The 14059-nt window shown below is 32.5% G+C and overlaps 2 protein-coding genes across 2 annotated transcripts; both read left to right on the forward strand.

Annotated features, from left to right (window-relative positions):
- The first annotated feature begins 266 nt into the window (after positions 1-266).
- On the forward strand, positions 267-5621 carry LOC115950966. The gene is made up of 6 exons (XM_031068255.1): positions 267-738; positions 1591-1693; positions 2768-2823; positions 4411-4575; positions 4910-5023; positions 5168-5621. Exons 1-6 carry the CDS (start codon positions 382-384, stop codon positions 5258-5260), a joined length of 888 nt encoding a protein of 295 aa, XP_030924115.1. The 5' UTR covers positions 267-381; the 3' UTR covers positions 5261-5621.
- Positions 5622-7566: 1945 nt separating this feature from the next.
- Positions 7567-11580, forward strand: LOC115994656. Its single transcript, XM_031118872.1, has 6 exons — positions 7567-7608; positions 8187-8254; positions 8306-8340; positions 9415-9470; positions 11041-11205; positions 11530-11580. The coding sequence occupies exons 1-6, from the start codon at positions 7567-7569 to the stop codon at positions 11578-11580; spliced, it is 417 nt and encodes a 138-aa protein (XP_030974732.1).
- Positions 11581-14059: the final 2479 nt, after the last annotated feature.

A 14059-nucleotide genomic window follows, 5' to 3' on the forward strand; every position in this document is an offset into this window, starting at 1 on the left:
GATCAGGATTCTTTTTTCTTTTTTGCATGGGGCACGCCCCCCCCCCCCCAACAGCAAGGGATGACGTGGCTTCGCGCCTGGAATGAGCCCACCTCCTCCATATGTGGACCATTACCAAGTACATATCCTAACCGTTTCTCAAAAAGAAAAAAGAAAAAAAAAAGAGTACATATCCTAACTGAGCAGATGGGTCCCACATTTTACGCGTCGGCCCTTTCCAAGTAATTTCATCGTAAGAACTAAGAAACACTCAAAACATCTATACTAAAGTTTTCTCTTTTTCTCGTACAAATGGTCGACCCTATATAAGTTTTTCTCTCCTCCAAAACTTTCAAATACTTTTTTTCTTTTCTTCTTGGGATTAAATTCTTGAAACCCAACATGGCCTTCAAGTTTCTCCAAAACCATCCATTTCTTGCTCTCATTCTAGCTTTGTTATTCACCCATGAAATTTTGTGCACAGCCTTTGCTGCCTCTGGTGGCAGAATGGGCGGTTCTTCCTTCGCTTCAGATAAAGAATCGTCTTCATATTTGTCTTCTAAGTCTTACAATATATATCATTATGACAATTACCCAAGATTTAGTAGTGGATATGTTGATGATGATATTGATAGCCTAAGGGTCAATGAGAAACATGAGGATACGAGTGTGTGGTTTTTTATTTTACCATTTGGGTCTTTTGTGGGGATTTTTCTTTTGATCGCTTATCTTAATAGAGCAAGTGTTCTCAGGGTTCAGGTATATCACTTCTTTGTTCATATTTCTTTACATTTGTGTGGATTTTTTTTTTTTTGAATTACTTTCTTAGTTAGCCTGATAGCTGTATAGTTTAGAATAGAGCTACACAATAATTTTCATCATTGCTGACATGGCCGGTTGTGATAGGAATTATGTCACTTTTACTTGGTCCATCTCTGACATCATTTTTATTATGCTTCAATCACAAGTCGCGTCAATAATTGTGAAAAAAAAAATTTGTGAAGAATGTTTATTGTTAAGGAAATTCAAAGAGAATTAACACTGGGTTGGAGTAACATTTTAAGATTATTTAGAGTGAGAGTTATATAGAAGTGCATAAATTTACGTTTGCAATCTTGAAAATTTCCCTTTAATCCCTTTTCCTTGGAAGACCAAATAAAGAATTAAGTAACCTAGAAAACATTATTTGTTAAAATCCCACTATGCAGTCTGTGATTGATTATTTTTCCAAGAAGAGAAACCTATGGTCTATTGCTTATTTATTTATTTTTATGGTTCCCTTAATTTATATTTCTTTTTTTAAATCAAGTCCAATAATAAATCAGGTCCCATTGTGGGTACTGCAGGATAGGATCCTCAAATGATATGGAGACTCGAATGAAATGGAAAGAGTGCATTTCACGGTTCAGATTTTATGTTTTGTATCTAACAATATATATACATGCATGACACTAGATACACCATTTAGATGTGTACTGTTTAATGTGAACCATGAAATGGGTCCATTTCAAACTGAGAACATCCTTTTCCCTGGGGTAGTTTATATATTTTACAACCCCATATTTGTAACCTTCTTATTTCCAAAATTCCAAATTCTATATTCTCTTGCAGGTTGGGTTATCAGGCATGGCTCATTCAATTCAACGAGAACTTAGTACACTTGCTACAGCTGTAGACACATCTAAAAACAAGAGCTTCCACTTCTTCTTAACAGGTTCATATGGAATTTATGGCATATTTTTCGTTGATGATATTGTAAAGTTATATATATTCTAGACTATGTTCTTCATTCCTTTAAGGATTAGGAGCCAACCACTATCATTGAATTTAAATATCTAATTATATTTCAACCGGCCATATAATCCAGTACCCCTAATTTGATCAAGGAAGCTTCAGTTAAGATTTTTTTCTCCATTCCAGTCTTTTAGTCCCCAGTAGGGTAAAAATTGTTTCAAGGATGAGCATGGCATATTTTACATTCCTACATGGATGCTTTAGAATGAGTGAGACACTTGTGTTGGACACGACACGACTTGGGTATAGAATTGCTGTCTATTTACATTACTACTCCTGGATATGTGCTCAAAAGGAGTGTATTATAAAAGTAGGTACATAGGAATCCCTGTAATCAAGGAGTTTTCTAAGAATACTTGATCCATACTTTGTTAACATGGACATTATAAATGAGAGATTACAGAATTCTAACAAAAGAATTGTAGTTTGAGTGATTGATGAAGTTATTGACAAGGGAATTACCATTTTTTGACTAGATATGCAGCATTGTACCATATTTCATCCAAGGTGTAGATGAGGATAAGTTAAATGTTTTTTCTAATGAAGTTCCATGCCCATGTTCTAAATCTGGCGTGGAAATTTTTGGAACTCAAACTAGTCCATTTACAATACAGGATAACATGATTATATAGTTTAATGAAATTTCTATTTTGTGAATGGCAACAACAAAATCCTTTTTGTTATTGTCCAACTGTTTTATTTTTATTTTTTTCCACATGCATGATTGGTTCTCTATGTGTGCACTATAAATTCTCATGAACTTTGCATACTTTTACAATTATTTCATTGGTGGAAAAAATAGTATTATGTTTTTTCAGGAAAAAATGCATTGATATAGCTGATATTGAAATGAAGTTAATTATTATAGCCATTACAGCATCGCTAGTTTGTCTGCAAGTCATGCTCATCACTTGCATATTAAATGCCTCAAAACTTTGGTTAGTTTTACATATTATCTCATGTGACATACTTGTCCTTTTTATTTTGGTTGCAGAGTCTGCAGTAGCTCTGCTTCGGCATCGAAATTACTGGATTTCTGGTTATTCATCTGTGAGTCTAATATTCTAAAGGTTTTGATGGTGCTTTAGTAGCCTTTAAAGTTCACGATTTTTCTTCATCATTACATAATTGAGAAGTTTAATCTTCAAAGTGATCTTAGTAAGATATTGCTTCAATGCTGTTATTAAAATTAAAGCCAGTACTCTAAATCATAGTTTTAAGCTTCTTCTTCTTGTGCATACAATAGCTAATACAGCCTTGATATTAAACGTTACTTTTCTTCTGTTTAATTTCTTTTTCCTTTCATCTAGAAAAATCTGCTGATGTTCCTATTATAAATGCAGAAACTATTCTTCTGTTTTCAAGTTGTGTACTTTAACTTTAGTATGATGGGGTTATAACTATATGTCAATCTCTAAATGCAAATATGTGATCATATGAAACATGGTTGTTTCTCTACCTTGTCTGTACTAGAAAGAGTATGCTAGTCTTCTTTATCAAAGTTTTTGCGTCTACTTTTACCTTATCAAACTGGACTTTCCAGAGCTTCCCTATTCATGTTGAGTTTCTTTAATGTGTCAAGTACATCTTCTATGGCATGCATCCACTTGTTGCATTAGATTTGTACTATGGCACATATAACAGAAGTTGATGGAAGGATTGTTAGTCAATTCAATTGGACCATATCTGAACTAAGCTGATCTTTTTGAGTTTCTTAATTCTCATCAGATTACAGTGTACCAGAATTCTTGATAATCATCACTAGGTCACCATCTGTCCTCCATTATGAAATTACTTGTGGCTTACATTCTGTTACAACATCTCTTTGGTCTCTTTGTAGTTGTTGTCGTGTATAATTTAAATAATTCAGACATTGTTCACCCGGTTAAGTGGTTTAGTTTAGTCCTTCGGTATAATTTTAAGGTAAAATAGCACATGGCATGTTCTAGTTCCTGTGGAGATGCCAATTAATGGCCCATGTTGAAGCTGGGTTGGTTATATGGGTTCATCAATGATGATGTAAATATATAGTGGTGTGCATTAGGCTCTCCTTCCTATCCATTTGTGTCCCTAACAGTAAACTCCAGGATTTTTTTAATTAATACAATGACAAATCCTTTGCACAAAATTTTGTTTTGATAGAAGGGGGGTTATAAAAAAGAAAAAAGCTCTGTATAATTGACATATGATAATTCAGACTATGCTCGGACAGAAGTGATGATGACATCGTATTAGGGAGTGAGCAGGGTCAAGTGATTAAGTTAAGCTGCTGCGGTATTTTGGTCCTTCAGTTTAATTCCACAACCAGTGCTGGAAGAGTTATGTTGTTTTAGTTCCACTACTTCAGTCAGGCTATTGTTGCACTATTAGAAATTCAATCTTTAGATTGTTATATAGAAGAATCTTGGTGTTGTAATGTCACAGTAGAAATTGAATGTATGTGCAAAAAAAAATACCAATAATTTGTTGTTGTTGTTGTTTTTTTTTTTTTTTTTTTTTTTTGGTTGAAAATTTTGAGAAAAAGACGCTTGTATTTTTTGGTTGCTTCCAACTGATCGCTCCAATTTAAAAGAATTTTTCTTTCTAATGATCATTTAACAACACAGCACTTTTGATGCACTCAAAATATTCTTGCAGGTGGAACGGAGGTGGAATCTTGACGCTGTGGAAAAGGAATTCAGACAACTTTCAACTGATGAAAGGTTGAAATATGACATTGAGTCACTTGTCAATGTTGACAACATGAAAGTACAAAGAACCTTTATCCCAAGGAACAACAAAGTTGAAAAAAATTACATAGTGGTATTTCATCTTTTATGGGTTCTAAATATAAATATCAGGCACACCTATTGTGCTAATTAGTTGCTATAATTATTAATTGCACATACAGCATATGCTTCCTTGTAAATACTTACTCATATTAGTGTTAAGAGTTAGTGTGTCTTAGAGCTTGATATTACAATTTGGGTCTTTCTTTTAAGCTTAAGGCGTTATAAAATGAATTATCTTTACTAGAACTCAACCAAGAATCAATAACTTGGATCATGGAGAGTCGATTTATAGCACTAGTTTGTTCCCACTTCCATGTCTTTTTCAGGTCTGTAAGTCTATTCCTTTAATTTAAATTCATTCTCAGGTAACAATCCTGGTAGCTGTTAAAGGTGCATTAAATCTACCTGAAATTAAAAGTACTGAAGACTTGAGGACAGCCTTGAATTACTTGAATACCATCAGTTCCAGTAATACACTGGTACGTCAGAATATATATATATAGATCCACCATTGACACAACTTTGTCAATTGAGCATAACCATTTAACAATTTGTCGATTCAGCAGTTGTGAAAAAATTTCTTAGAAAAGTTATCTCTAAATGTATGTTTAACAATTTTGCAGGCTGTAGAGGTGCTTTGGAGCCCGCAGGCAGAACATGATACATTGTCAGAGGATGAATTGCTTGAAAACTACCCTCTTTTGAGGCCGATATGATAATGATAATTGCAATCTGTTCGGAAGTATGTATGGCATATACCATTTTTGGCTCGTAAAGGCACTTGAAGAAGAAAATAAATTTCAGGGGATGAATTGCTTGAAAACTACCATCTTTTGAGGCCGATATGATAATGATAATTGCAATCTGTTCGAAGTCTGTATGGCATATACCATTTTCGGCTCGTAAAGGCACTTGAAGAAGAAAATAAATTATCTCTGTCTTTGTAACATATTTTCAAGTACAGAATTAACTTGTTTTATATTTCCGCCTAGTTGTATTAAAAACTTTTACTTTAGTTGAAATGCCATATCAGAAACTTATTTCAATATCTTATTTGCTAGATAGTATTATTTCTCTTTAACTACCCCATATTTCTAAGCTACTTGCAGCATAAGTGCATAAGAATAATTTTTTTATCAAATTTTTATCCACCTTCTGATTTATTTACGCATGTAATATATTATATATATATAGCTGGTTTAATGTTTAAAACCAAAATTTGAAAATCACTGACATTGCCAAATAATGACTGATGAGTAGAATTGTAAGTTCTTCTGCAATATGCAAAATTTTCAAACTATATTTCCCAAGGTGTAATGGTTCAATCATCTATTATATATAGACAAATGCGTTTGTCTTTTTTTTGGACTCTTTTATATTATGCCACATAAGCTTTGGTAGTCTCACAATTTTTCACATAATTTTTATTTTTTTATTTCTTTATTTATTTGACATATAATTTTCATTTTTTTTTTAATTTCTTATTTATTTGACAAACTTATCAAATGTCAACCATTCCTTAAAGTGGAGTGCAAGTCTTTGATTTGCTTCCAAAGCATGTTTGTATGAGCATGTTTGTATGCAATGCAAATTCCTTCATGGTAAAGGATGTGTGGCTGACTTACTTTCCTAAAAATCATATAGGATTAAAAGACTCATACATCTATATAAGAAGCAAGAACTCTCATAGAAAAATTAAACGACATTGTAGTTGTAGTTTCAACTTTCAAGGCATGGGAAACCCACCGTGGAAACATCAGTGAGACAAATAGAAGAAGAAACACCCCATGACCAAGTATAGGAAGCTCATCCAATTTTCACATGTCAAATATGCGTAGAGCCCATGCTTTCAAACCATAAATTCAACAAAAATAACAACTATGTGCACCCTTTTTTTATGATGCCAAATTCGTTGAAACCTAGATTGACAACAAGGTGTCAAACATTGTATGTCTTATTATTTATGATGATGCATGACTTGCATGTTTAAATAAGAATTAAGAAATAAAACTTAATATCATATGTATTCTATATCTATATTTGCTACCTCACTTTTAAGGCTTCAAAACATCTTATTTATTTATTTGATTTTTAAATTAAATTTTACCACTACAAGCGTGTTTCTCTTAGGCTTCGTTTGGGAGTTCATAAGAGAATGGAATAGAATGATCATAAGGGAATAGAAATGAATGGAATGTATTTAAGTAAGGGAAAGGAATGGAAAAGAATGGAATGAAATTGAATTAAATAACCTTGATTGGATGTTTTAAAATGAAGGAATGAAAATGAATGAAATATAAGTAATCTTGTTTGGGAGTAACATGAAGGGAATGGAATGAAATCATTTTATGACAATATTATTGTTATACTCCTATTTTAAAATAAATGGTTGAATAGGTAGGAGTATTTTGGGAGTTTTAGTAAAAAATTCACTAAATCTAATTACATTCCCTCTCATTTCTCCCAATTTCAAGGGAATGAAAATTTGAGGTTTTAAGGAAATAGAGAGGAATGAATATTCTCTCCTACCTATTCCATTTTCTCCCACTTAAACTCCCAAACAAGAGAATGGACTTTCTATTCATTCCATTAAAATTCCCAAACGAGGGAAGGGAAGAATATTCTAATTTTTTTTTTTTTCATTCTTTTCCATTCCCTCCTCCCAAACGAGACCTTATATTTTGTTTTATACTTCGGTCCATTTGGTCTACTTCGGTCTTAATCATTTCACTTTGGTTATTAAAATTAGAGCAAGTGTTCTCAGGGTTCAGGTATATCACTTCTTTGTTCATATTTCTTTACATATGTGTGGATTTTTTTTTTTTTTTGAATTACTTTCCTAGTTAACCTGATAGCTGTATAGTTTAGAATAGAGCTACACAATAATTTTAATCATTGCTGACATGGCCGGTTATGATAGGAATTATGTCACTTTTACTTGCCTCCATCGTTGACATCATTTTTATTTCGCTTCATTTTTACAAGTCGTGTCAATAATTGTGAAAAAAAAAATTTGGGAAGAATGTTTATTGTTAAGGAAATTCAAAGAGAATTAACACTCTGGGTAATTGGAGTAACATTTTAAGATTATTTAGAGTGAGAGTTATACAGAAGTGCATAAATTTACGTTGGCAATCTTGAAAATTTCCCTTTAATCCCTTTTCCTTGGAAGACCAAATAAAGAATTTAAGTAACCTAGAAAACATTATTTGTTATTTTTGATTTTTCCACTATGCAGTCTGTGATTGATTCTTTTTCCAAGAAGAGAAACCTATGGTCTATTGCGTATTTATTTATTTTTATGGTTCCCTTAATTTATATTTCTTTGTTTAAATCAAGTCCAATAATAAATCAGGTCCCATTGTGGGTACTGTAGGATAGGATCCTCAAATGATATGGAGACTCAAATGAAATGGAAAGAGTGCATTTCACGGTTCAGATTTTATGTTTTGTATCTAACAATATATATACATGCATGACACTAGAATACACCATTTAGATGTGTACAGTTTAATCTGAACCATGAAATTAGTCCATTTCAAACTGAGAGGATCCTTTTCCCTGGGGTCGTTTATATATTTTACAACCCCATATTTTCAACCTTCTTATTCCCAAAATTCCAAATTCTATATTCTCTTGCAGGTTGGATTATCAGGCATGGCTCATTCAATTCAAAGAGAACTTAGTACACTTGCTACAGCTGTAGACACATCTAAAAACAAGAGCTTCCAACTTAGTACACTTGCTACAGCTGTAGACACATCTAAAAACAAGAGCTTCCACTTCTTCTTAACAGGTTCATATGGAATTTATGGCATATTTTTCGTTGATGATATTGTAAATTTATATATATTCTAGACTATGTTCTTCATTCCTTTAAGGATTAGGAGCCAACCACTATCATTGAATTTAAATATCTAATTTAATTTCAACCGGCCATATAATCCAGTACCCCTCATTTGATCAAGGAAACTTCAGTTAAGATTTTTTTCTCCACTCCAGTCTTTTAATCCCCAGTAGGGTAAAATTTGTTTCAAGGATGAGCATGGCAAGTTTTACATTCCTACGTGGATGCTTTAGAATGAGTGAGACACTTGTGTTGGACATGACACGACTTGGGTATAGAATTGCAGTCTATTTACATTACTACTCCTGGATATGTGCTCAAAAGGAGTGTATTATAAAAGTAGGTGCATAGGAATCCCTGTAATCAAGAAGTTTTCTAAGAATACTTGATCCATACTTTGTTAACATGGACATTATAAATGAGAGAATACAGAATTCTAACAAAAGAATTGTAGTTTGAGTGATTGATGAAGTTATTGACAAGGGAATTACCATTTTTTGACTAGATATGCAGCATTGTACCATATTTCATCCAAGGTGTAGATGAGGATAAGTTAAATGTTTTTTCTAATGAAGTTCCATGCCCATGTTCTAAATCTGGCGTGGAAATTTTTGGAACTCAAACTATTCCATTTACAATACAGGATAACATAATTATATAGTTTAATGAAATTTCTATTTTGTGAATGGCAACAACAAAATCCTTTTTGTTATTGTCCAATTGTTTTATTTTTATTTTTTTCCACGTGCATGATTGGTTCTCTATGTGTGCACTATAAATTCTCATGAACTTTGCATACTTTTACAATTATTTCATTGGTGGAAAAAATAGTATTATGTTTTTTCAGGAAAAAATGCATTGATATGACTGATATTGAAATGAAGTTAATTATTATAGCAATTACAGCATCACTAGTTTGTCTGCAAGTCATGCTCATCACTTGCATATTAAATGCCTCAAAACTTTGGCTAGTTTTACATGTTATCTCATGTGACATACTTGTCCCTTTTATTTTGGTTGCAGATTCTGCAGTAGCTCTGCTTCGGCATCAAAATTACTGGATTTCTGGTTATTCATCTGTGAGTCTAATATTCTAAAGGTTTTGATGGTGCTTTAGTAGCCTTTAAAGTTCACGATTTTTCTTCATCATTACGTAATTGAGAAGTATAATCTTCAAAGTGATCTTAGTAAGATATTGCTTCAATGCTGTTATTAAAATTAAAGCCAGTATTCTAAACCATAGTTTTAAGCTTCTTCTTCTTGTGCATACAATAGCTAATACAGCCTTGATATTAAACGTTACTTTTCTTCTGTTTAATTTCTTTTTCCTTTCATCTAGAAAACTCTGCTGATGCTCCTATTATAAATGCAGAAACTATTCTTCTGTTTTCAAGTTGTGTACTTTAACTTTAGTATGATGGGGTTATAACTGTATGTCAATCTCTAAATGCAAATACATGATCATATGAAACATGGATGTTTCTCTACCTTGTCTGTACTAGAAAGAGTACTCTAGTCTTCTTTATCAAAGTTTTTGGGTCTACTTTTACCTTATAAAACTGGACTTTCCAGAGCTTCCCTATTCATGTTGAGTTTCTTTAATGTGTCAAGTACATCTTCTATGGCATGCATCCACTTATTGCATTAGATTTGTACCATGGCACATATAACAGAAGTTGATGGAAGGATTGTTAGTCAATTCAATTGGACCATATCTGAACTAAGCTGATCTTTTTGAGTTTCTTAATTCTCATCAGATTACAGTGTACCAGAATTCTTGATAATCATCACTAGGTCACCATCTGTCCTCCATTATGAAATTACTTGTGGCTTATATTCTGTTACAACATCTCTTTGGTATCTTTGTAGTCATTGTCGTGCATAATTTAAATAATTCGGACATTGTTCACCCAGTTAAGTGGTTTAGTTTAGTCCTTCGGTATAATTTTAAGGTAAAATAGCGCATGGCATGTTCTAGTTCCTGTGGAGATGCCAATTAATGGCCCATGTTGAAGCTGGGTTGGTTATATGGGTTCATCAATGATGATGTAAATATATAGTGGTGTGCATTAGGCTCTCCTTCCTATCCATTTGTATCCCTAGCAATAAACTCCAGGATTTTTTTAATTAATACAATGACAAATCCTTTGCACAAAATTTTGTTTTGATAGAAGGGGGGTTATAAAAAAGAAAAAAGCTCCGTATAATTGACTTATGATAATTCAGACTATGCTCGGACAGAAGTGATGATGACATCGTATTAGGGAGTGAGCAGGGTTAAGTTATTAAGTTAAGCTGATGCGGTATTTTGGTCCTTCAGTTTAATTCCACAACCTGTGCTGGAAGAGTTATGTTGTTTTAGTTCCACTACTTCAGTCAGGCTATTGTTGCACTATTAGAAATTCAATCTTTATATTGTTATATAGAAGAATCTTAGTGTTGTAATGTCACAATAGAAATTGAATGTATGTGCAAAAAAAATACCAATAATTTGTTGTTGTTTTTTTTTTTTTTGGTTGAAAATTTTGAGAAAAAGATGCTTGTATTTTTTGGTTGCTTCCAACTGATCACTCCAATTTAAAAGAATTTTTCTTTTTAATGATTATTTAACAACACAGCACTTTTGATGCACTCAAAATATTCTTGCAGGCGGAACGGAGGTGGAGTCTTGAAGCTGTGGAAAAGGAATTCAGACTACTTTCAATCAATGAGAGGTTGAAATATGACATTGAGTCGCTTGTCAATGTTGACAACATGAAAGTACAAAGAACCATTATCCCAAGGGACAATGAAGTTGAAGAAAATTACATAGTGGTATTTCATCTTTTATGGGTTCTAAATATAAATATCATTGTGTTAATTAGTTGCTATAATTATTAATTGCACGTGCAGCATATGCTTCATTGTAAATACTTGCTCATATTAGTGTTAGAGTTAGTGTGTCTTAGAGCTTGATATTACAATTTGGTTCTTTCTTTTTAGGTTTAAGGTGTTATAAAATGAATTATCTTTGCTAGAACTCAACCAAGAATCAATAACTTGGATCATGGAGAGTCGATTTATAGCACTAGTGTGTTCCCACTTCTATCTCTTTTTCAGGTCTGCAAGTCTATTCCTTTAATTTAAATTCATTCTCAGGTAACAATCCTGGTAGCTGTTAAAAGGCGCATTAAATCTACCCGAAATTAGAAGTACTGAAGACTTGAGGACAGTCTTGCATTACTTGAATACCATCAGTTACCATAATACACTGGTACGTCAGAATATATACATATTTATAGAGAGATCCACCATTGACACAACTTTGTCAATTGAGCATAACCATTTTACAATTTGTCGATTCAGCAGTTGTGAAAAAATTTCTTAGAAAAGTTATCTCTACATGTATGTTTAACAATTTTGCAGGCTGTAGAGGTGCTTTGGAGCCCGCAGGCAGAACATGATACATTGTCAGTGGATGAATTGCTTGAAAAATACCTGCTTTTGAGGCCAATATGATAATGATAATTGCAATCTGTTCGGAAGTCCGTATGGCATGTACCATTTCTGGCTCGTCAAGGCAATTGAAGAAGAATATAAATTATCCATCTTTGTAACATGTTTTCAAGTACAGAATGAACCTGTTTTATATTTCCACCTTGTTTGTATTAAAAACTTTTACTTTAGTTGAAATGCTATATCAGAAATTTATTTCAATATCTTATTTGCTTGATAGTGTTATTTCTCTATAATTACCCCATGTTTCCAAGCTACTTGCAGCATAAGTGCATAAGAATAATTTTTTTAACAAACTTTTAGCCACCTTCTGATTTATTTACGCATGTAATATGTTATATATATAAGCCGGTTTCATGTTTACAACCAAAATTTGAAAATCACTGACATTGCCAAATAATGACTAATGAGTAGAATTGTAAGTTCTTCTGCAATACGCAAAATTTTCAAATTATATTTCCCTAGGTGTAATAGTTCAATAGTCTATATATTATAGACGAACGCGTTTGTCTGTTTTTTGGACTCTTTTATATTATGCCACATAAGCTTTGGTAGTCTCACAAATTTTCACATAATTTTTATTTTTTTAATTCTTTATTTATTTGACATATAATTTTCATTTTTTTTATTTCTTATTTATTTGACAAACTAATCAAATGTCAACCATTCCTTAAAGTGGCGTGCAAGTCTTTGATTTGCTTTCAAAGCATGTTTGTATACAATGCAAATTCCTTCATGGTAAGGAATGTGTAACTGACTTACTCTCCTAAAAATCATATAGAATTAAAAGATCCATACATCTATATAAGAAGCAAGAACTCTCATAGAAAAATTATACAACATTATGGTTGTAGTTTCAACTTTTAAGCCATGGGAAACCCACCGTGAAAACATCAACGAGACATAGAAGAAGAAACACCCCATGACCAACTATAGGAAGCTCATCCAATTTTCACATGCCAAAATATGGGTAGAGCCCATGCTTTCAAACCAGAAATTCAACAAAAATAACAACTAACGTGCAACCTTTTTTATGATGCCAAATTTGTCGAAACCTAGATTGACAACAAGGTGCCAAACATTTTATGTCTTATTATTTATGATGATGCATGACTTGCATGTTTAAATAGGAATTAATAAATAAAACTCAATATCATATGTATTCTATATCTATATTTGCTACCTCACTTTTAAGGCTTCATAACATCTCATCTATTTATTTATTTGATTTTTAAACTAAATTTTACCACTACAAGCGTGTTTCTCTTATATTTTGTTTTGTATTTCGGTCCATTTGGTCTACTTCGGTCCTATTCAATTCACTTTGGTTCTATTCAGTCAACTTTGGTCCTATTCAGTCCAATCTGTCCACTTCGGTCCAAGTCGATTCTATTCGATCCACTGTGGTTCTATATGGTCCATTAGCTCTACTTTGGTCCTATTCGGTTCGGTCTACTTTGGTCATATTCGGTACTTTTTTTGGACAAAAACGTAAAACTACCATCTAACTTTCACATTTTTTTCATTTCAGTCATTTAACTTTCAGTTTTGTTAATTCAGTTCTTTAACTTTCCATTTTTGTCAACATTGGGTTTCGTTACAACTCAATTAGTGACTGCCGTTAGAACACTTAAAATGATTCTGTTTTGTTTTTATTTATTTATTTTTATTCGGAATTAAAAGAAAATAAGAAAAATCTGAAAAAAAAAAAGAAAAAGAAAAAGAAAAAGAAAACATTAAGGCTGTGTTTGGATGGGTGGAATATAGGGAGGATGGAAAATATAAGAGGGAAAATGGGGTGGAAAACTCAGTTTTCCACTGTTTGGGAATGGGAAGAAAATAGGGGGAGTGGAAAACTAGGGAGAAAATTTTCTCCCTGGGCCCACAAATTTTTTTCCTCCCAAATTGGGAGGAAAAGCAAGGGGGGGAAAACTGCACTAAGACAGTTTTACGGTAATGCCCTCCCTTCCTTTCTTCCTTTTTTATTTTTTTTTCTTTTCACGTGACCTGGAAACGTTCTTTTTTTTTTTTTTTTTTTTTTTGCTTTGACCTGAACGTTCTTCATTTTTTTTTTTTGGACCTGAAACGTTCTTCCTTCTTCTTTCTTCTTTTTTCTTTTTTTTTTTTTTTTTTTTTTTTTTTTTTTTTTTGTGACCTGAAACGTTCTTCCCTT

The sequence above is a fragment of the Quercus lobata genome, chromosome 6 (genome assembly GCF_001633185.2).
Source record: "Quercus lobata isolate SW786 chromosome 6, ValleyOak3.0 Primary Assembly, whole genome shotgun sequence".
Lineage (NCBI taxonomy): Eukaryota > Viridiplantae > Streptophyta > Magnoliopsida > Fagales > Fagaceae > Quercus > Quercus lobata.

What these genes read in the sequence shown, in the direction of transcription:
- LOC115994656 (XM_031118872.1), top strand. Translation starts at nt 7,567, where the DNA reads ATGTTTATTGTTAAGGAAATTCAAAGAGAATTAACACTCTGG. An exon ending in AAAGAGAATTAACACTCTGG is followed by an intron (nt 7,609 to 8,186) that starts GTAATTGGAGTA and finishes ATTCTCTTGCAG; the next exon opens with GTTGGATTATCAGGCATGGC. An exon ending in CTTGCTACAGCTGTAGACAC is followed by an intron (nt 8,255 to 8,305) that starts ATCTAAAAACAA and finishes AGCTGTAGACAC; the next exon opens with ATCTAAAAACAAGAGCTTCC.
- LOC115950966 (XM_031068255.1), top strand. Translation starts at nt 382, where the DNA reads ATGGCCTTCAAGTTTCTCCAAAACCATCCATTTCTTGCTCTCATTCTA. An exon ending in CTTCCACTTCTTCTTAACAG is followed by an intron (nt 1,694 to 2,767) that starts GTTCATATGGAA and finishes TTTTGGTTGCAG; the next exon opens with AGTCTGCAGTAGCTCTGCTT. An exon ending in TTGAAAAAAATTACATAGTG is followed by an intron (nt 4,576 to 4,909) that starts GTATTTCATCTT and finishes ATTCATTCTCAG; the next exon opens with GTAACAATCCTGGTAGCTGT.